This window comes from Phytophthora cinnamomi (assembly GCF_018691715.1).
Source record: "Phytophthora cinnamomi strain GKB4 chromosome Unknown Contig16, whole genome shotgun sequence".
Lineage (NCBI taxonomy): Eukaryota > Oomycota > Peronosporomycetes > Peronosporales > Peronosporaceae > Phytophthora > Phytophthora cinnamomi.
Window position 1 is genome coordinate 1,955,908 of NW_027150949.1, and position 20,676 is coordinate 1,976,583.

The window sequence follows — 20,676 nt, forward strand, 5'->3', positions numbered from 1 at the left end:
ACTTAGTATTTTGTTTTCATTCGAACCTGGGCGTGTGTGTGTAGCTGCAAAAAAAAGTCGGCCGTGTTTCGCTCTCCCTATTTTTACGGTCACTGTTTCTTTGAGCAGCTTTGGCATGATGGCCACGCACCCTCCGTCGGCGCTGGTGCCTGCGCTGCAGTCCAGTTCATGCATCGATCGGATCGTCAGTTGGGTGAAGAGACTCGTTCGGGCATGGTACAAGTTCCAAGTGAGCCATCGAGGCGGAAAGTATTCGCTGGAGAGGCTGCTGGCGCTGGAGGAATACACTCGAACTACGCCTCATTCTCGAGTGTTTCTCGTGTGTTTGGGGACACCGCTGCCGATTATGACGTTAGCTATAGCGCAAGAATTGATTCCATTGCAAAAGCCGAGCGAAGGATCGCTCGGGAACTACGGCTTCTGGATCCGAGTAGCTCTGTTGACTGGCGTTGTCGCTCATACTGCAGCGATTCAAGCTCACTTTCTCGTAGATCGAGTTCATTTCTCGTTGAGACAGCTTTTACTCAATTTCTGCTGCGTTGGTACCATGTTCTCAACAACGACGATGGGTATTGCATGTGCAGTTGGATTTCCAATCCCGTTTATCTTGGTTACCGGTCTCCCTGTATTTTACTTCATTCTGCTTGTTTCGCTTCGGCTAACCGCTGGCCGGCAATTTTTCGAGGATATCGGAGCGGACAAGAGTCAACTGATACAATACATATCATTTATCGGTATTCAAGGCTTGATGGTCGTCGTGTACCCGGCCTACCAAACGCTATTTACTGCGGTCGTTGCAACGCGCTTTGAAATCCCCGCCATCCTGTTCCTGCCATGTATTAAACTGACGCTGAAGTATTTGTTGTCGATTTCGACCACTCACGTAGAAGACTTAATGCCGGAGTCTGTCATCTTTACCGCTGAATTCTTCAACTCACTTTACGTTGCCACATTCATGCAGCGGACTTCATCCCCTATCACACTCGTTACTATGGCAACATTTGATATCTGCCAAGGAGTCATCCACCTGTACAACTTCTATCGCCGTGTACGAAATATCCGCTCTCGACTCGATCGAGTTCTGGGTCAAAATCCGCACCACAATATGCTGAGATCGATCAGCTCACTCTGCGGTAACCCTGACACATTTAAAACCCAGGTTCTCAGCGGGGTCAGGATCCGCTCGGCTCTACACTACCAACTATCAGATGCGCTAAAACAGTTCCTGGATACACTATCCGCAACTCCAAACAATTTCTGCTCCGGTTTTAATTGTGGATACCGGATCAAACCGTTAAATCCAGGGGGTGCTACATCAGCAAATTTCAACGAAATTGGTAGTGTAACACCAGATCTCAATCAAGTTGGACGGTCAAGACGATCGGTAAGAATTCAACCTCTCGAGGAACCTAAGGTTGGCTTTCAAAATTTAACCAGAGAAAGTGGGCGACGACGTACTCGGAGCATCCGTGATCAGGAATCCTTCATTTTACGTGGCACTCTCGAAGCCATATTCACTACTGAATGCCATATTCTAACGGAGTATCTGGAATCTCTCATCCCTGTCTTTTATTGCTGTATGATTTTTGTGGTCGTCCGATTACCAAATGCGCAGTATCACATGGATCTAGAGGGCGTGACGATTGATAACGTATTTTCATCCGTACACGGTGTATTTACTCTTGCATTGGTGAAAATGCTCTATTTTGTCATCTTCGTTGCAGTTCTTCAACGTAACTGCGGGTTGTCGGTTCTGCACCAGCTTGCATTTGTACTAGAGACACAGATGGTTCTTGTTCAAGACAAAGTTACACTCTGGGTGCTGGTGACTTTGGCATTTCGCGTTGTGCATTTTGGTACGTGGTTTAATTGATTCATTCGAGAAGTTGTGGTGCTGGGACGAGCAATCCTTACAATCGTTTTTGTTGTGTTACTTTTAGGAGTGGATTTTACTTTTCACTTTTCCTGGATGCATTACTAAACTACAGTAGCAGCGATTTCAAGAGGTCATTGCTATTAGCTGCGCTTAGTAAGACTCCTCGAAGCCCTCTCGCAGAGGTGACCAGTCTCGGATGTAACGCGTTGGTATCGATGGGGAGGAATTAACCATGTTGTTGGCAGTCATTTATCTAGAATTGAAGTATCTTGACTTCGGCAATGGTTAACGTCAGCGCTTCAATACTCCCAACCTTGGTACGTTTTAGAGATAATATAGGATTATAATTCAACACCATTTGACTAAGGATCTTTGGAGACGCAGCGGGATGCAATTAAAACACCCATTTTACTCGAACAATGTCTTCGTTACAGCAAATACTTCCCGAACCAGCACTTCCGAGGAGTTCAAGACGCCCTTGATTAAGACATGGAAATTCAGCGTTGATGGATGCGTGGCTTTCTTACTCTCTTACTCTTCAAGTAAGTATTTACAGTCGCAAGAATGCGCGTACCAACAATCGTACCCACTCCGCGGCAGCATCAGTCGTGTATCTTCAGGGCCAACATGGGCCGTGCGAGAACCCTTGCAGCTCAGCTGCTGCCCCTTGACGTGCACTGTGGGTGCACCGACCACCACTCCGCTGTAGAACTGCACGTGGCCGTCGTCCAGGAATTTGCGCAGGAAGATTTCGTTGTACCCGAGCGGTATCTGCACCTGCTGGTCCTTGTCACGCGTGACGGCCATGATCTTCTGCCGCAGGTCGTCGATCTTGGACAAGTGCGCGGCGCAGAAACACCCCTGGTACTTGGCCGTCACCTTGTCTCGATTCCAGCCGACGTAGTTGCAAATGGCCGAGCGACTCGCACACTTGCCGCGGGGGTAGTCCCTGGGAGGATCACTTTGTATTTTAGTAGAGGTATTAGGCAATAGACAATACGGGGCAACAAGACCATCAGAGTGAAGTCGCATTTCATATTCAGCTTTCGTGAAGTCGCTACCAGACATGACGATACAGTTACCTTCCTAGGCTGCGACCGCCTTGAAAGTCTTGCGTGGCGGGTTCAGCGGCTCCGTCGCTCGCTCCTTCTCCTTCTGGTGGTCAACTGCGGCCTTCTCAAGCGCCTCCAGTTTGTCCTGCACTCGTTGTCCGTAGTCCGGGTCCGCTTTGGAGAAGTTGGCAACGGCGCGAGCTTGCACGGGCTTGGACGCGTTGACGAGGGAGCCGGCGATGTTGTCCGTCAGACGCTCGCGCGCCGCCGCGTCCAGGGTCTTGCGGTAGAAATCGCCCACTTGGGAGAAGTTGTCGTCGTCCGCCGTCGAGAACTTGTCCACCACTGCGTGGTCGCCTTGGTACGTGTGGTAACGCAACGCGGCGCTCTCGACCGGCCCGCCCACGCTATTCGGGAAGTAGTTGGGCGCTTCGTTCATGTTGCCGTTGACCACCATGAACCCGTCGCGCTGGTAGGTCAGCGGTTCGTTGAGCGGCTTGTTGACCGGGATCTGCTGGTAGTTTGGCCCCAGGCGGTGGCGCTGCGTGTCCGGGTACGAGAACAAGCGGCCCTGCAGCATCTTGTCGGGCGAAGGCTCGATGCCCGGCACCATGTGCGACGGCGAGAACGCGAGCTGCTCCACCTCGGCGAAGTAGTTCCTCGGGTTGCGGTTCAGCACCAAGCGCCCAACCTCCTGCAGCGGATACGAGCTGTGCGGCCAGATCTTGGTCACGTCGAAGGGGTTCACACTCTCGGCCGCAGCTTGCTCAGGCGTCATGGTCTGGATGTACAGCGTCCAGGTAGGAAAGTCCTGGCGCTCGATCGCGCTGTACAGGTCCCGGATGGCGTAGTCCGGGTCCGAGCTCGCGAGAGCAGCAGCTTCGTCCACTGGCAGGTTGCGGATACCCTGGTCCGTCTTGAAGTGATACTTCACGTAGGTGATCTCGCCTTGGGCGTTCACGTTGGCAAAAGTGTGGCTGCCGTACCCGTTCATGTGGCGATAGCCGTCAGGGATGCCGCGGTCCGAGAAGAGGAAGCTCTGCTGGTGCAGCGTCTCCGGCCGCAGAGAGAAGAAGTCCCACATCATGTTGTCGTCCTTCAGGTGCGTGCTGGGCAGCCGCTTCTGCGTGTGGATGAAGCTCGGGAAGAGGATCGGGTCGCGGATGAAGAAGATGGGCGTGTTGTTGCCCACGAGGTCCCAATTGCCGTCTTCCGTGTAGAACTTGATGGCGAAGCCCCGAGGGTCTCGCACGGTGTCCGCGCTGCCCTGCTCCCCGCCCACGGTCGAGAAGCGGATGGCCACGGGCGTGCGCTTGCCCATCGAGGAGAAAAGCTTGGCGCTCGTGTACTTGGTGGCCGTCTCGTGCGTCACCTCGAAGTAGCCGAACGCGCCCGCGCCCTTGGCGTGAACGACGCGCTCAGGGATCCGTTCGCGGTCGAAGTGGGCCAGGTGGTCGATCAAAGCGAAGTCTTGGAGCACGATGGGGCCGCGAGGACCGGCAGTAGCGGACGCGGTGAGCCCCGAGGGCGGCAGCGGGGCCCCGTTGCTGGTGGTGGCGACTGGCGGAGCGGCGGGGGCCATGGTTGAGTTCAAGTTGAAGTTGGTCGGAGTGTTGGTCGGTCAACGAGGAGTGCGGGTCGGTTGACGAGGACGCCGCAAAATGCAAAGTGAATGGAGAGCGGCGCGAGGTGCTAGGCGATTCCCAGCAACATGGCCCACAGTGTGGGTGCTTGTCGGCCTTGTCGTACCCCCGGAATGCAGAGACATGATCACGCCGATTGTCCGACCTGGAGCTCATCAAGGTTGGCATCAATATTCTCATCTTTTTCTTGATGACCATCTCCTCGAATGAGTATCGCGGTGGTCGCTATTGTCATACCTGGATTCGTCCGGGCTCTTCCGTCTAATCCTGATCGGTCCACGAGAACTTGGGCTTGAAGTCCACGCCTAGCGGAGATCGTTAGCCCAGGCAAAGGTAAGCGATACGAAATTCCGTACCAGAGTGAGTGACTCGGAAGGCCAGCAGCAGCACCACCCAGAGCATGAACATGGTTTGCGCTAGCGGCATTTAAGAACGAATGCCAGCTGGTACAGCGCCCGGATGCCGCAGTTGCGTCGGATTACGGTGGGTAGCGCCGCGAATGGCCAGCAAACCGTAGGCGAGAATGCTCAATATATTGCTCCCAACGTTGTCGAGCATGATGCCGTGCATTTCGGGTGACATTAACGCTAGAAGGTGCACTAACACCAGAATGCCGAAGCCGTACATCATCGGGATGATTGTTTCGGTCAAGATCATGCACTCAGACGTGAAGAGCAGCTCGAGAGGCTCAATGAACGTGTTGAAGTTCTCGTGCATGCGAGAATGAAGCCAGCTTGGGGATTGTAGTGACCGTCGAACCTTACCACCGAGGGGTGTAATCGGCTGCACACGGGTACCAGTTCGCAGGTTGCATCGACGCATTGTTGTTCTCGATGCGCTAGATGCTGCACTCGCCGAGTAGATTACTAAATCATCCGGAGATATTTGAAGGTTCATTAGCAGAACTCTAGCATCCACTGATAGTCGGCAAGGTGAGCAGGATAGCACTTGGACTCTTCCCTCGACTTGGGCTCGTAGCTTCCTCAAACTAGTCCGTTGGGCCCATTCTCAAACTGATTTCACTAAATTATTGTCGATAGCTGCACCCGCGCGGGGGAATCGGCCCAAGATGTTGTACGTGTGCTGGTGCAGCTCGCGTAATTCAATCACCGAGTCAACTGCATCAACCGCCATGATTGCTAGTGTAGTTGCACACTTGTGACCAGGTAAACTGCATTAAAGAAGTCAAAAAATGACTTCTTCGGGAATGATATCTTCCATGTGTGTGATCGTGACTCAGTAGAGTTTTCATGGCGAACTTGAGGAGCAAAAGTAAAAGGATCACTGGTAGTTCGAAATCCGAGATGCTTACTTCGAAGAATAACATCTGATACACTAGATAAACTATGATCATCAAAAGAAAAGATGAACTCCAAACAGTTTCCCAAGGTTGGTGCAGCTTAACAGACTTTGAGGATACCCGATGAAACTCGCTGTCTCCTACTTACGAAGTACGATGGAGCGAAAGCACCCCACAATCAAAATAGGGATGACCAGCGCGAGCAATGTGTGCAAGTACGGAGCTGGGAAGACTCAGTTTGCCGCAACGGCCAACGTGATTCCGACGTAAATAATCGCCACACTCAGTGAATATAGAGCAAGTTGTCGGTTTGAGAGGACAGCTCTATCGAGGAAATGGCCGATATGTATTGCGGACGAGAATGCAATGACTCTACCCTGAACGACAACACGCACCCAAAATCCGTAGTTAGCTTGCCAACCTTCACCAGGGCGCTGGAGAGGCACGCTTTCTTGACAGAAAAACAGGGCAATAATCGGCGTTGGGGTGCCGAGACTAACAAGAACTACACGAGGAAATGGCGTGCGTTCAATGTATTCCTCGAGTTCCAGCAACCGCTCCACAGAGTATTTGCCGCCGTAATGACTGACTTGGGCAGAAAACCAGAGTTCGGTCAACTTTAAGAGCCAAGTTTTCAAAAACCTGCATTTTCACCCGCTTGAACGGCGTGGTGCTATGAACGCAGAATCAGGAATGGGCGATATCGTTTGTATTTGTGCTGCAAGCAATGGCTAACGCCGGATATAATAGGAAGTCCACGATACTCCCTGTCACTATGGTTGTCAAAATAGAAACGCTACATCGAGCCCAAAGTATTCTTGACAGCACAAAAGTTCCACCAGTGTCCACGAGTGTCCTGGAGTGCGCATACAAAATTTCCTCACTCGTTTCATGAACCGGTAATCAATTGGAGGTTCGAATGGGAGTCATAAATGAACTACGACATCGTATACATTCACAAGAAATTCAAGTAGAATTCCTTGAATTGCTACTGTGTCGAGATTTTACTTGGATCAAGTCACGACGCCAAACACGACAATCTCAAGTCTTATGGCTCCATCACAGGCGTGAACACGTCGAAGAAGCTCTCCCCAAGCCAATACGCAGTTAAATTCGAGTACAGCGCGTCGCCCTCCTCCCAGTTTGCAGCATCATTAACGTCGCCAGACCCCGAATATTTGGCCACCGACGGATAGGGATACGCCGGACGCGTGCGGTACACCGTGCTGGACGAGCCCGACGCCGAGCTGTCCGCCTCTGTCGACGTCATGATCTCATGCGGTGCCGAGCCAGCCTCCACCCAGTCCAACATCGGAGTCAGTAGGTCGAACGACGCCATACCTTCGCCGTCACCGCAGTGCCAGACGCCGGGGAAGAGATACAAGCGGTTGAAGTCCTGGACGGCGTCGGCACCCATGTTGTCGATCAGCTTTTCATGGTATTGGATCGTAGTGCGCGGAGAAATGTGCTGATCGGCCCAGCCATGCCAGAGGATCAACTTGCCGCCAGCTTCACGGAAAGCGGAGAGGTCGGGGCTTACGGCGTCGAGGAAGGGGTGGTGCGGTCGCAGCAGCTCAATGGTAGAGTTGGCGAAAACGAAGTCGGCTAGCGTGTAGTTTGGTCCTGGGGCGTCCTTGAAAATGAGGTAGCGTAGTGCCGATAGAGCGATTGCCTCACTCGCAACGCTGCCACCATCAACAGCAGGAATGCCAACGCCGACCCACGCGTTTTCAGAGCCGTACTGAAGTTCACCAACGGTGAGGTGCTCGTCACTGGCCTCGTCGATCGGTCCCGTGTAAAAATCGTAAGCCACCTGCGCTTCAGCTGCCGTCAAGCAAGTAACATTATCGGCGTCATCGGCGCATTGGATGCTCTTCGGGTTGAAGGAGCAAATACGAGGGTCACTCATCAGCCCGTCCTTAACTCCGTCCAAGGCATCACATGCAGCCACCACAGCGTCATAGAGGATCGGAATGCGCGACGGATTGAAGATAGGCTCGTCGTTGGCGTCCAGGTTGCTGTGAGCAACCCAGCCGTGGTGGAAACTGTTCTGGAACTGGAACAGGAACGCCGGAGCGCCAGCCACAATGCCATTGAAGTCCTCGGGATAACGGAGAGCCGACATGACAGCCTCGCGACCGCCGTCCGAGCAGCCATTGAAGTACGAGTACGCTTGCTCCTGGCCGTAGTATTGCTTGATGAGCGTCTTCGCAACCTCAGCGGTGTGGTGCACGGCCAAGTAGGCAAAATCGATGAAGGCATCTTCATTTAAAGCGAAGGAACCGTCGGTGGTGCCGTCCATGTCGGTCGTTGCCATGGCGAAGTGTCCGTTCTCGTACTGGTCGGAGCCCTCGGCGGCGACAACAGATAGAGACACGATCGAGGGGCCGCAAAGTCCGCCACAACCAGCTTGGAGGTAGCGCTGCGTCCAAGTCGAAATTGGCAGACGCATCATCCACTTGGCCTGTGGAGGCAGGTAACCCTCGACGTAGCAATAGGACACGCCGTCCACCTCCGTTTCAGTCGCCTCCGTGATGTTGGTGCCGCTGCCACCGATGGACGTGAGGTTGGCTGACAGAAGGTCGGAGCAAGCGATCACGGGTTCCACGACTGCCAGGCTCTCGCCGCTGTCGGTGGACGCCGATGCGACAGTCGATGGTGTTGCAGTAGTTGTCGAGGAAGGAGTCGAGGGGGTTGTTTGCGTCGAAGTCTGCGTAGTTGATCCCGTGGCGGTGACATCCACGCAGTCATCCGCGTGGACCGGGAACTGCGCGAGCACGGTAGCCGCGATGAGCGCAGCGTACAATGCCTTCATCTTGAGTTGAGTTCTGAGCAAGTCAGGGCAAGTTGAGGAATGAAAGATGCTGAAAAACTGCTAGCATTTTCAGCGGTACCCAACCAAGTTGACTCAACGCAACTTAGTGTTGCTGCCCCGCGAGTCACAGTACAGCCTGGAGCCTGCAAGGAAGAAAGACACGCTCGCTAGGATTTGAAGCTTCAACCTGCTGTGGTTTTGTCCTGAAGGGAATAATCGAGCACCAACTTTGATTGTTTCCCTGTGTATAGATACCGTGTAGCTGAAGCTAGTCCATGATCGTCAAGAATTAAATCAACTTGCGCGCGCTGTATTGTTTCTGACAACTGCGACCGATGGTGATGGCGCCGACTTGACACCGACAGCTCGACTGACAGAGCAACCGACACCTGAGAACCCCGTCAACGTTGCCACTGCATAAACTACTGTGTGGGTGTCGCATCAACAGCGACACTGCATGCGCCATTGGTTGGTACTGCGGAGCTGGAGGGTGCTGCCATGCAGGGCACGCCCTCCTTGCAGGGCAGGCAGGAGTAGGAGATGATCGATAAATGCTTGCCTAAATGAACTCACTTCGCCATCAATTTCGCAGCGCGCAACCCACGCGGGTCTCTGCATGCAACCCCCCTCCCCCGATTGAAAACCTATAACATGTACATGCAGCTCATGTACTTGTGTCGAGAAGATTGCAGCGTGCAGTGAAATAATAATGAAAACTACTCATGTCCAGTTCCCAATGACGCGAAGTCCCATTTCCAACCTTAAGAATGCATTGAAGTGGCTATCAGGCTTACCTCCAACTACGACTCAATGCAGAGGCGGCATGCAAGAACACCATTTGAATTAACGAAAAATACTTTGCTGTTCTTATCGCAGAACCTCTTTATGAGGGCAAAGGCTTCACTCTCACCCACCCGGTGGTATCATCGATTTATGACTCCATCACAGGCGTGAACACGTCGAAGAAGCTCTCCCCAAGCCAATACGCAGTTAAATTCGAGTACAGCGCGTCGCCCTCCTCCCAGTTTGCAGCATCATTAACATCGCCAGACCCCGAATATTTGGCCACCGACGGATAGGGATACGCCGGACGCGTGCGGTACACCGTGCTGGACGAGCCCGACGCCGAGCTGTCCGCCTCTGTCGCCGTCATGATCTCATGCGGTGCCGAGCCAGCCTCCACCCAGTCCAACATCGGAGTCAGTAGGTCGAACGACGCCATACCTTCGCCGTCACCGCAGTGCCAGACGCCGGGGAAGAGATACAAGCGGTTGAAGTCCTGGACGGCGTCGGCACCCATGTTGTCGATCAGCTTTTCATGGTATTGGATCGTAGTGCGTGGTGAAATGTGCTGATCGGCCCAGCCATGCCAGAGGATCAACTTGCCGCCAGCTTCACGGAAAGCGGAGAGGTCGGGGCTTACGGCGTCGAGGAAGGGGTGGTGCGGTCGCAGCAGCTCAATGGTAGAGTTGGCGAAAACGAAGTCGGCCAGCGTGTAGTTTGGTCCTGGGGCGTCCTTGAAAATGAGGTAGCGCAGTGCCGATAGAGCGATTGCCTCACTCGCAACGCTGCCACCATCAACAGCAGGAATGCCAACGCCGACCCACGCGTTTTCAGAGCCGTACTGAAGTTCACCAACGGTGAGGTGCTCGTCACTGGCCTCGTCGATCGGTCCCGTGTAAAAATCGTAAGCCACCTGCGCTTCAGCTGCCGTCAAGCAAGTAGCATTATCGGCGTCATCGGCGCATTGAATGCTCTTCGGGTTGAAGGAGCAAATACGAGGGTCACTCATCAGCCCGTCCTTAACTCCGTCCAAGGCATCACATGCAGCCACCACAGCGTCATAGAGGATCGGAATGCGCGACGGATTGAAGATAGGCTCGTCGTTGGCGTCCAGGTTGCTGTGAGCAACCCAGCCGTGGTGGAAACTGTTCTGGAACTGGAACAGGAACGCCGGAGCGCCAGCCACAATGCCATTGAAGTCCTCGGGATAACGGAGAGCCGACATGACAGCCTCGCGACCGCCGTCCGAGCAGCCATTGAAGTACGAGTACGCTTGCTCCTGGCCGTAGTATTGCTTGATGAGCGTCTTCGCAACCTCAGCGGTGTGGTGCACGGCCAAGTAGGCAAAATCGATGAAGGCATCTTCATTTAAAGCGAAGGAACCGTCGGTGGTGCCGTCCATGTCGGTCGTTGCCATGGCGAAGTGTCCGTTCTCGTACTGGTCGGAGCCCTCGGCGGCGACAACAGATAGAGACACGATCGAGGGGCCGCAAAGTCCGCCACAACCAGCTTGGAGGTAGCGCTGCGTCCAAGTCGAAATCGGCAGACGCATCATCCACTTGGCCTGTGGAGGCAGGTAGCCCTCGACGTAGCAATAGGACACGCCGTCCACCTCCGTTTCAGTCGCCTCCGTGATGTTGGTGCCGCTGCCACCGATGGACGTGAGGTTGGCTGACAGAAGGTCGGAGCAAGCGATCACGGGTTCCACGACTGCCAGGCTCTCGCCGCTGTCGGTGGACGCCGATGCGACAGTCGATGGTGTTGCAGTAGTTGTCGAGGAAGGAGTCGAGGGGGTTGTTTGCGTCGAAGTCTGCGTAGTTGATCCCGTGGCGGTGACATCCACGCAGTCATCCGCGTGGACCGGGAACTGCGCGAGCACGGTAGCCGCGATGAGCGCAGCGTACAATGCCTTCATCTTGAGTTGAGTTCTGAGCAAGTCAGGGCAAGTTGAGGAATGAAAGATGCTGAAAAACTGCTAGCATTTTCAGCGGTACCCAACCAAGTTGACTCAACGCAACTTAGTGTTGCTGCCCCGCGAGTCACAGTACAGCCTGGAGCCTGCAAGGAAGAAAGACACGCTCGCTAGGATTTGAAGCTTCAACCTGCTGTGGTTTTGTCCTGAAGGGAATAATCGAGCACCAACTTTGATTGTTTCCCTGTGTATAGATACCGTGTAGTTGAAGCTAGTCCATGATCGTCAAGAATTAAATCAACTTGCGCGCGCTGTATTGTTTCTGACAACTGCGACCGATGGTGATGGCGCCGACTTGACACCGACAGCTCGACTGACAGAGCAACCGACACCTGAGAACCCCGTCAACGTTGCTACTGCATAAACTACTGTGTGGGTGTCGCATCAACAGCGACACTGCATGCGCCATTGGTTGGTACTGCGGAGCTGGAGGGTGCTGCCATGCAGGGCACGCCCTCCTTGCAGGGCAGGCAGGAGTAGGAGATGATCGATAAATGCTTGCCTAAATGAACTCACTTCGCCATCAATTTCGCAGCGCGCAACCCACGCGGGCCTCTGCATGCAACCCCCCTCCCCCGATTGAAAACCTATAACATGTACATGCAGCTCATGTACTTGTGTCGAGAAGATTGCAGCGTGCAGTGAAATAATAATGAAAACTACTCATGTCCAGTTACCAATGACGCGAAGTCCCATTTCCAACCTTAAGAATGCATTGAAGTGGCTGTCAGGCTTACCTCCAACTACGACTCAATGCAGTGGCGGCATGCAAGAACACCATTTGAGTTAACGAAAAATACTTTGCTGTTCTTATCGCAGAACCTCTTTATGAGGGCAAAGGCTTCACTCTCACCCACCCGGTGGAATCATCGATTTATGGCTCCATCACAGGCGTGAACACGTCGAAGAAGCTCTCCCCAAGCCAATACGCAGTTAAATTCGAGTACAGCGCGTCGCCCTCCTCCCAGTTTGCAGCATCATTAACATCGCCAGACCCCGAATATTTGGCCACCGACGGATAGGGATACGCCGGACGCGTGCGGTACACCGTGCTGGACGAGCCCGACGCCGAGCTGTCCGCCTCTGTCGACGTCATGATCTCATGCGGTGCCGAGCCAGCCTCCACCCAGTCCAACATCGGAGTCAGTAGGTCGAACGACGCCATACCTTCGCCGTCACCGCAGTGCCAGACGCCGGGGAAGAGATACAAGCGGTTGAAGTCCTGGACGGCGTCGGCACCCATGTTGTCGATCAGCTTTTCATGGTATTGGATCGTAGTGCGCGGAGAAATTTGTGGGTCGGCCCAGCCGTGCCAGAGGATCAACTTGCCGCCAGCTTCACGGAAAGCGGAGAGGTCGGGGCTTACGGCGTCGAGGAAGGGGTGGTGCGGTCGCAGCAGCTCAATGGTAGAGTTGGCGAAAACGAAGTCGGCTAGCGTGTAGTTTAGTCCTGGGGCGTCCTTAAAAATGAGATAGCGAAGCGTTGAAAGGGCCATAGACTCGCTTGGCACGCTACCCCCATCCGTTGCCGGGACACCAACGTTGATCCATCCATTCTCGGAGCCGAATTGCATTTCACCCACCGTCAAGTGCTCGCCGCTCGCCTCGTCAACAGGGCCAGAGTAGAAGTTAACAGCCACTTGAGTCTCCGCCGCCGTCAAGCACGTGGAATTGTCGGAGTCGTCTGCACACTGAATTGTACGAGGATCGAAGGAGCAGATGCGAGGGTCCGCCAGAAGACCGTCCTCGACACCATCCAAGGCATCGCACGCAGCAACTACGCCATCGTGCAGAATAGGAACTCGTGAAGGATTCAGGATGGGCGCGTTGTTCTCGTCCAAGTTACTCAGGGCGTCCCAAGCGTGGTGGAAACTGTTCTGGAACTGGAACAGGAACGCCGGAGCGCCAGCCACAATGCCATTGAAGTCCTCGGGATAACGGAGAGCCGACATGACAGCCTCGCGACCGCCGTCCGAGCAGCCATTGAAGTACGAGTACGCTTGCTCCTGGCCGTAGTATTGCTTGATGAGCGTCTTCGCAACCTCGGCGGTGTGGTGCACGGCCAAGTAGGCAAAATCGATGAAGGCATCTTCATTTAAAGCGAAGGAACCGTCGGTGGTGCCGTCCATGTCGGTCGTTGCCATGGCGAAGTGTCCGTTCTCGTACTGGTCGGAGCCCTCGGCGGCGACAACAGATAGAGACACGATCGAGGGGCCGCAAAGTCCGCCACAACCAGCTTGGAGGTAGCGCTGCGTCCAAGTCGAAATCGGCAGACGCATCATCCACTTGGCCTGTGGAGGCAGGTAGCCCTCGACGTAGCAATAGGACACGCCGTCCACCTCCGTTTCAGTCGCCTCCGTGATGTTGGTGCCGCTGCCACCGATGGACGTGAGGTTGGCTGACAGAAGGTCGGAGCAAGCGATCACGGGTTCCACGACTGCCAGGCTCTCGCCGCTGTCAACAGAAGCAGAGCTCGTTGTCGAAGACGCCGTTGGTGAGGATGTCCTCGAAGACGTCTGGATAGCCGAGCTACCCGTGGCGGTAGCATCCGCACACTCGTCCGCGAAGACAGTGCACTGTGCGAGCAATGCCGCTGCAATGAGTGGCGCGTAGAAGACCTTCATAAGCTTGGTTGCTGGCGAGTGTCGATTGGTATATTTGTTGCGTGAAGCAAGGAGAAATGAGGAATGAGTTAGGTATTTGAGAGGTAAATCTCAAACCGCGCGGCATGGCCTCCAACTGCTCACAGCGTAGTTAGCGTTCCTTACTTAACAATACTTCGGCGTGTTAGGCTGGCACTGCTAGCCGCGCAGGGATCGATCACAATGAGGCTCACTTCGAGCGTGACGATGAAGCGGGCTGCAACCACATACTGGAAGCACGTAGTGCAGAATTAGTTCGTGTTCATCATGCTCGAGGGAGTCGACCCGTGCACTTATTCATCGTCTGTGGTCTCACCGATGAAATTCTACGTGTCGTGTGCATTTGCGAGCGGGTCGCGTGTGGAGGGAGTCACGCTCATAAACTGTATGATATAGCCGTTCTGTTGCTTCGGCGTGTCTCGACGTTACTGCACCTCGAGGCCGAATCGCGAAGAGGTCGCAATCCGGATTGATCCCCATAAGTGGAATGAAAAACCGCGAGCTGAGTGTTATTTGGACAAGGCGAATCGATCTCAGTGCCGCTGCTGCACGTCATGTTTAGTTGTCGATAGAGTACTTCCGAGCGTAGTATTCATCTTGTCGATAAATTCTCATCTTCTCCGACCCACACGCAACCCGGTCTTCAACTTCAATGAAGCGAGGAATCAAGGCGCGACCAACTTGATCGTCAATGTAGCCCGACTGAATCGGTGGCGGATGGCATGCTGCTGACGCTTGCTGTCTCGTTGCAGACCCGCGCACTTGATTTTTGGACTTGATCCCTGTCAAACGACGCTAGTGAGCGCCAATCTTCAAGTCGGCTTGGTGTTCATCCGATTGGCGAAAGATGATGAATTGGACTCTTCTGCGCCCGCGTCAACCTCAAGCAGAGTGATCGCGGCGCTCGCCGTTACCAGCGCTCGTAATCACCACTGCACAAGTCTTCGGAGTCCGAAGACCGAAGTTCGGACTACATGACATGTAGTCTGAACTTCGGTATACATTGCATATAACGCACCTGCGCATGAGCTCCGGATGAAAACAAAGCCAAAACTATACATGTTGTACCACGAGCCCAGTTGCATGAACGAACCCCTCACGACTGTATGACTTTTAGCTAAAGACTGCAAATGAAAACAAACGCTACCGTTGAGAGGGCATCTACATGTAGAAGAGGAGGGCCTGCATGTAGCCGCCAACCCTTCTCCACCATGCGCATAGCTTACTCGTCGGCCGCCTTGGTCGCCTCCAGCTCCTTGAACATGGCAATGGCCTCCTCGAGGGTCTTGGTGCCCGTCACCTTGTTGTCGCGCGTACGGATGTTCACCGAGCGCGTCTCCTTCTCGTGCGCGCCCACCACAAGGATGAAGTTGTAGTGAGCCATCTGACCCTCGCGAATCTTCTTGTTCAACGTCTTGCCCGTGTCATCAATGTCCACGTCGAATCCAGCGCGGAACATCGCGTCCTTGACCTCGTAACCGTAATCCACGAAGGCGGCGCCCACCGTGACGATAAGGACCTGGCGCGGCGACAGCCAGAACGGGAACTTGCCGGCGTAGTGCTCCACAAGCACGGCAACAAATCGCTCCAGCGAACCGTAAATGGCGCGGTGGATAATCACGGGACGCTTAAAGTTGTCCGCGTCGTCCGTGCGGTACTTCAGGTTGAATCGGATGGGCAACTGGAAGTCAAGCTGAACCGTGGCGCACTGGTGCTGGCGCTTCAGCGCATCCGTGATCATGATGTCGATCTTCGGGCCGTAGAAAGCGCCGTCGCCTGGGTTGACCACCCACTTGCCGGCACCCACGAACTCGTCCAGCGCCTCGGCAAGCTGCGACTCAGCACGCTCCCACAGCTCCAGGTCGCCCATAGCCTTCTCGGGGCGCGTCGAGAGCTCCAGGTTGAACTCAATGCCAAAGACGTCGTACACGTACTTCATGAAGGACAGGAAGTCGAGCACCTCCTTCTTGATCTGGTCGTCGCGGCAGAAAATGTGGGCATCGTCCTGCTGGAAGCGACGCACACGAGTAAGGCCCGTCAGGGCGCCGCTCAGCTCGTTACGGTGCAGCACACCGCAGTCAGCGAAACGGATGGGCAGCTCACGGTACGAGCGCTGGCGGAAGTCGAACATGAGCGAGGCGGCCGGGCAGTTCATGGGCTTGAGCGCGTACTCCTGTCCCTCCACGTCGAACACGAACATGTTCTCCTTGTAGTGCTGGGCGTGGCCCGAGATGTTCCAGAGCTCCATGTTGTAGATGTTGGGCGTGATGACCTCCGTGTATCCGCGCTCGCGGTACTGCTCCCGGATGAACTTGAGCAGCTTGAAGTAGATGGCCGAGCCGTGCGGCAGCCAGAAGCCGCTGCCGGGGCTGAGCGAGTGGAAGAAGAAGAGCTCCTCGCTCACGCCGAGGCGGCGGTGGTCGCGCTTGGCGGCCTCGGCCTGGAAGTGCTTCCACTCCTTCATCTTGTTCTTGTCCGGGAACGAGATGCCGTAGACGCGCTGCAGCGTGTCGTTGGTGGTCTTGCCCAGCCAGTGCGAGCTGGAGGCGCGCGTGACGGCCAGCGCCTTGATCTTGCCCGTGTGGGGCACGTGCGGGCCGCGGCACAGGTCGATGAGCGGGCCGCAGCGGTAGGCCGTGGTCTTGCCGCCGTCCGGGATCTTGGTCGAGATGATCTGCGTCTTGAAGACGTTGTCGGCGAACATCTCGAGCGCCTCGTCCTTGGTGAGCACGATGCGCTCGAACTTCTGCTTGTCCTTGACGACCTTCTGGCAGGCCTTCTCGATCACGCTCAGGTCGCTCTCCGGGACCGTCTCGGCGCCCATGTACGAGTCGTAGTAGAAGCCGCCCTCGACGGGCGGGCCGATGGTCAGGTGCGCGCCCTTGAGCGTCTCGAGGCTCTCGCCCAGGATGTGCGCGCTCGAGTGCCAGAAGACCATGCGGCCCTCCTGGTCCTCGAACTTGAGCAGCTCCAGCCTGCAGTCGCCGATGAGGGGGCGGAACACGTCCCAGAGCTCGGCCGCGTCGGCCACGGCGCCGCAGCAGGCGTCGGCCCCGGCCTTGTCGCTGGCCTCGTTGCCGTCCACGTCGGCGGCCGTGACGCTGAACGGGTCCTCGGGCTGGCCGCGGTACGTCACGCGGGCCACGACCACCTGGTCGGCCAGGCCCTGCGAGATCTCGAGCGCCACGTCCAGGGGCGTCGTCTGCCAGGCCACGCCCTCCTTCACGGCGCCGTCGGGCAGCGTGATCTTGATGGGCTTCTGCTGGGCGGCCAGCGCCTCCTGCTGCGCGCGCTGCACGGCCATGATGCGGTCGTACACGGCCACGCGCGCCGCCACGAACGGCGGGTTGGGCGTCAGCGTGAACGGGCCGCCGATCTTGGCCTCGCTGGCCGCGCCCGTCACCTTCGGGCCGCTTTCCTTGGTCAGGCGCGTCTGCACGCGCGCGGGCTCGCTGCTCATGCTGGCTGTGCTGCTTCGGCTTCGGCTTCGGCTCTGCTCTGCTGTCGCTGGGGCGGGGGAAAGCGGAAATGCCCCGCAGCGACTGGATCGCACAGAGGCGGCTGGCGGCCCAAGCGCAACAGCGACAGAATATACGTTTTCCGAGGTTTGGAGCCGGATCATAGCAGCAAAAGAGATTGAGTGTTAGTAATTATGAAACTACTACGTTACGACTATTGGATACTGATGGTATCAGTTAGTGAAGAGAATGTTATGTTATCATCAATACGATCAATACTATGCTATTAGTAAATACTGTGTCAATCAATTTGTACATGATCAGTTTTGGAGAAAATATTAGTGATGTTATTATTACTAATAATGTTTTAATATTTACTATGACACTAGTACTGATATTGTCTTATCGTGTCATATAATATTATTGAATTTAATACGTATCAATACGATTATTACTAGTTTCGATGATATTGTGCAACTTGCTAAAATTGCTATCGAATGCTTACTGCATTAAGTTTTGGAGGGGGCTGTTGCAAATTCAGAGCGGTCGCCACGTACACGAGCACACACGCGCAAAGAAGCGAGCGGGGCCAGGCGATGTCCCATGGCAGACCTCCAGCAATCACGGAGATGAAGGAGCCCGGGCCCGCCAGGAGAAGTTTCCAGGCAGCAATGCTGGGGCGCTTTCATTCATTCAGTCTATCATTCTCTACAGAGCCCACCGCCGGGCGAAGTGAAGGTCGATCGGAATCCGCTCGGGAGGGGAGGCGCGCAGGCGGGTGCTCGCTGTCGCTGCAGCCACGCTGGCCGCCCGTCCGTCGTCGTTGCGATCGCCTTGTTCCTGCTGGCGCGGGGTCTGGCTGGCGGACCGCTCTACAGCGACGCGAGCGCGAGCTGGGCCTGCAGCTGGCGGATCTTCTCCTTCAGCTGCGTGTTCTCGCTGCGCACGCCCGCGAGCTCCGAGTGTGCCGAGCGCAGCTCGCCGTTGAGCTCCTCCTGTAGAGACTGGAACGACGCCAGCGTGTCGAACATCTTCTCGCGCCGGGTCTCCAGCTCGAGCACGCGCGTGCGCAGCTGCTCCTTGTCCATGGCCTCCGTGATGATCCTCGTGAAGATGCTGAAGATGTCGGACTCATCTGCGCATTCGCAAACACACACACACAACGAACGTTAGCAGGTAGTTCGGAGCACAAGAGATCACTAGACAATTGACAAAGACACTCACCGTTCGCGTAGTCGTTGTCGACGATGTTGACGAGGAAGTACGAGTCGTAGATGTGCTGGATGACCTCGCGGGAGCGCGAGTCCGCAGGGTAGGCCGACGCCCACTGCGTCTGCCACAGCTCGAACGCCTCGTCCTTCCAGGCTGCAAACGAGTCCGAGTCCACCACCGTCGGCTGCACGATCTCAGTGCCGGGGAACACTCCCCACGTGACGGCCGTCACGCTGTGCAGCGGAGTGTTGCGGTGCTCGTCGCCCTTGCGGTTGAGAGCGTGGAAGGACAGCTGCGGGTAGTCGCGGCGCATGACCTTCACGAGGTGAGCGATCTTCTCTGGGGAAACGAAGAACTCCACGTAGGCCTTCTGGAACACCACGCCGTCGTCGCCGCCCCAGCCGACGGACGGGTCGCTGGAGGGAGCACCATTCACGCGCGGCTGACTGTTGATGGTCAAGAAGCCGTTCGAGTTGAGCCACTGGAGGTTCTCGCGGATGGCAGCGCTCTCGAGCGACAGCGCCTGCTCGCACCACGGCAGCTGCTTCACGTGGCCGTCAATGAAGCGAACGAACACGTTCCACACATCCTGCTCGGACTGCGGGGTGCCCCACAGGTCAGTGCGCTGGAGCTTCGGCCGCTTGAAGGCGAGGTAGTACTCCGACAGCTCGCCGTAGGCCGGACTCGTGCGGTCTCCCCAGCGTCCGTTGGGGAACTCGTCCCAAGCAGCAGTGCGCGCGATGTAGCTAGCCTGGCGGTTGGACCAGAAGATGGGGCGCACCTGCTCGCCCTCGACGGTCGAGCGCTGCAGCGTGGACTGCCACGGCAGCTCCCGCTGGTTGCGCGCGGGCAGCATTTGCAGACCTTCCAGCACCTGCGTGACGGTCGTGGCCAGGTTCATGGTGTAGAAGTGCAGCGAGTTGACGCCGGCGGCCAGCAGGCGCTGACACGTCTCGACAGCGAGCTGCGTGCCGTAGCGGCGCACGGCAGCGTCGTCGTTCTTGATGGCGTCCAGGGCGGCCAGCACGCTCTCGGGCACGCGGGTCTTGCACCAGCTCGTGAACTTGCAGAAGGAGCTGTAGTTCTGAATCGGCAGGTAGCCCGGCAGGATGGGGATGGTGATGCCGGCGTCCTTGCAGTCCGCGACCCACTGGATCATGTTGTCCACGTCGAAGAAGAACTGGGTGATGATGAAGTCGGCGCCCGCGTCCTGCTTGGCCTTGAGCCGCTGCAGGTCCAGCGCGCGCGCCTCGTTGGAGGGCGGCAGGTCCGGGTGGTTCCACGACTCCGTGTGCACCTCGGCGTAGCCCGCGCAGGCGACGCAGAAGTAGTCGCCGTGCTCCTCGCGGATGAGCTTGATGAGGTCCACGGCGTTGCTGAGCCCGCCCTCCACGGGCGCCCAGCGCTCGGCGCCGATGGGCGGGTCTCCGCGCAGCGCCAGGATGTTGCGGATGCCGGCGGCGCGCGCGTTCTTGAGGATGCGCTTGAGCTGCTCCGTGGGCAGGTGGCACGTCAGGTGCAGCAGCACGTCCAGCTGGAACTCGTTCTGGATGTGGGCGCCGATGCGCAGCCACAGCGCCTCGTCCGTGAAGGCCGAGCGCCACGTGAGCGTCACGAACGTCGGCTGCAGCGCCAGCCCCATCTCCTCCACGCGCGTCAGCAGGTTGAACACGCCCGCGTTCGTCTTGGCCGGGAAGAACTCGAAGGACACCGTGGGGCGCGCCGACGCGTCGTCCGCGCGCGCCGCGTACGCGCTGCGGATCGACTCGATGATCTTGCCCATGGTAGCTGGTCGACGGTGTACCGGTAAATGGCTTGCAGCCAACGCCGCACGGGGAGAGAAAGTGGTGCGAAGGTTGCGCGAGTTTGATATGCGGGGTGGTGCACACCACGTGCAACATCGCCACTTGTTGACTACTGCTCG

The 20,676-nt window shown here is 56.2% G+C and overlaps 8 protein-coding genes across 11 annotated transcripts; 1 reads left to right on the forward strand and 7 right to left on the reverse strand.

The window, feature by feature from the left end:
- Positions 1-748: 748 nt before the first annotated feature.
- Positions 749-1,217, forward strand: IUM83_02599 (uncharacterized protein; the record flags this gene model as incomplete). Its single annotated transcript, XM_067926530.1, has 2 exons — positions 749-1,048; positions 1,209-1,217. 2 exons carry the CDS (start codon positions 749-751, stop codon positions 1,215-1,217), a joined length of 309 nt encoding a protein of 102 aa, XP_067796637.1.
- A 1,190-nt stretch (positions 1,218-2,407) lies between these two features.
- On the reverse strand, positions 2,408-2,944 carry IUM83_02600 (uncharacterized protein; the record flags this gene model as incomplete). The annotated part of the gene is made up of 1 exon (XM_067926531.1): positions 2,408-2,944. One exon carries the CDS (start codon positions 2,942-2,944, stop codon positions 2,408-2,410), a length of 537 nt encoding a protein of 178 aa, XP_067796715.1.
- Positions 2,945-2,962: 18 nt separating this feature from the next.
- IUM83_02601 (Catalase) lies at positions 2,963-4,510 on the reverse strand (the record flags this gene model as incomplete). Its single annotated transcript, XM_067926532.1, has 1 exon — positions 2,963-4,510. One exon carries the CDS (start codon positions 4,508-4,510, stop codon positions 2,963-2,965), a length of 1,548 nt encoding a protein of 515 aa, XP_067796763.1.
- Positions 4,511-6,919: 2,409 nt separating this feature from the next.
- Positions 6,920-8,686, reverse strand: IUM83_02602 (uncharacterized protein; the record flags this gene model as incomplete). 3 transcript variants are annotated; one of them, XM_067926534.1, is made up of 2 exons in its annotated part: positions 6,979-7,006; positions 7,074-8,686. In XM_067926534.1, 2 exons carry the CDS (start codon positions 8,684-8,686, stop codon positions 6,979-6,981), a joined length of 1,641 nt encoding a protein of 546 aa, XP_067796711.1. The 3 variants fall into 3 exon arrangements, with proteins under 3 accessions (XP_067796712.1, XP_067796711.1, XP_067796713.1); XM_067926535.1 differs by lacking the exon at positions 6,979-7,006 and having other exon boundaries at positions 7,146-7,165; positions 7,213-8,686; XM_067926533.1 differs by having other exon boundaries at positions 6,920-8,686.
- Positions 8,687-9,617: 931 nt separating this feature from the next.
- Positions 9,618-11,384, reverse strand: IUM83_02603 (uncharacterized protein; the record flags this gene model as incomplete). Its single annotated transcript, XM_067926536.1, has 1 exon — positions 9,618-11,384. One exon carries the CDS (start codon positions 11,382-11,384, stop codon positions 9,618-9,620), a length of 1,767 nt encoding a protein of 588 aa, XP_067796714.1.
- Positions 11,385-12,315: 931 nt separating this feature from the next.
- Positions 12,316-14,064, reverse strand: IUM83_02604 (uncharacterized protein; the record flags this gene model as incomplete). The annotated part of the gene is made up of 1 exon (XM_067926537.1): positions 12,316-14,064. One exon carries the CDS (start codon positions 14,062-14,064, stop codon positions 12,316-12,318), a length of 1,749 nt encoding a protein of 582 aa, XP_067796824.1.
- A 1,240-nt stretch (positions 14,065-15,304) lies between these two features.
- On the reverse strand, positions 15,305-17,542 carry IUM83_02605 (threonine-tRNA ligase; the record flags this gene model as incomplete). Of its 2 annotated transcripts, XM_067926539.1 has the most annotated exons (2): positions 16,120-16,130; positions 16,186-17,542. In XM_067926539.1, 2 exons carry the CDS (start codon positions 17,540-17,542, stop codon positions 16,120-16,122), a joined length of 1,368 nt encoding a protein of 455 aa, XP_067796624.1. The 2 variants fall into 2 exon arrangements, with proteins under 2 accessions (XP_067796623.1, XP_067796624.1); XM_067926538.1 differs by having other exon boundaries at positions 15,305-17,542.
- Positions 17,543-18,412: 870 nt separating this feature from the next.
- Positions 18,413-20,535, reverse strand: IUM83_02606 (methylenetetrahydrofolate reductase; the record flags this gene model as incomplete). The annotated part of the gene is made up of 2 exons (XM_067926540.1): positions 18,413-18,675; positions 18,765-20,535. The coding sequence occupies 2 exons, from the start codon at positions 20,533-20,535 to the stop codon at positions 18,413-18,415; spliced, it is 2,034 nt and encodes a 677-aa protein (XP_067796710.1).
- Between the last annotated feature and the right edge of the window lie 141 nt (positions 20,536-20,676).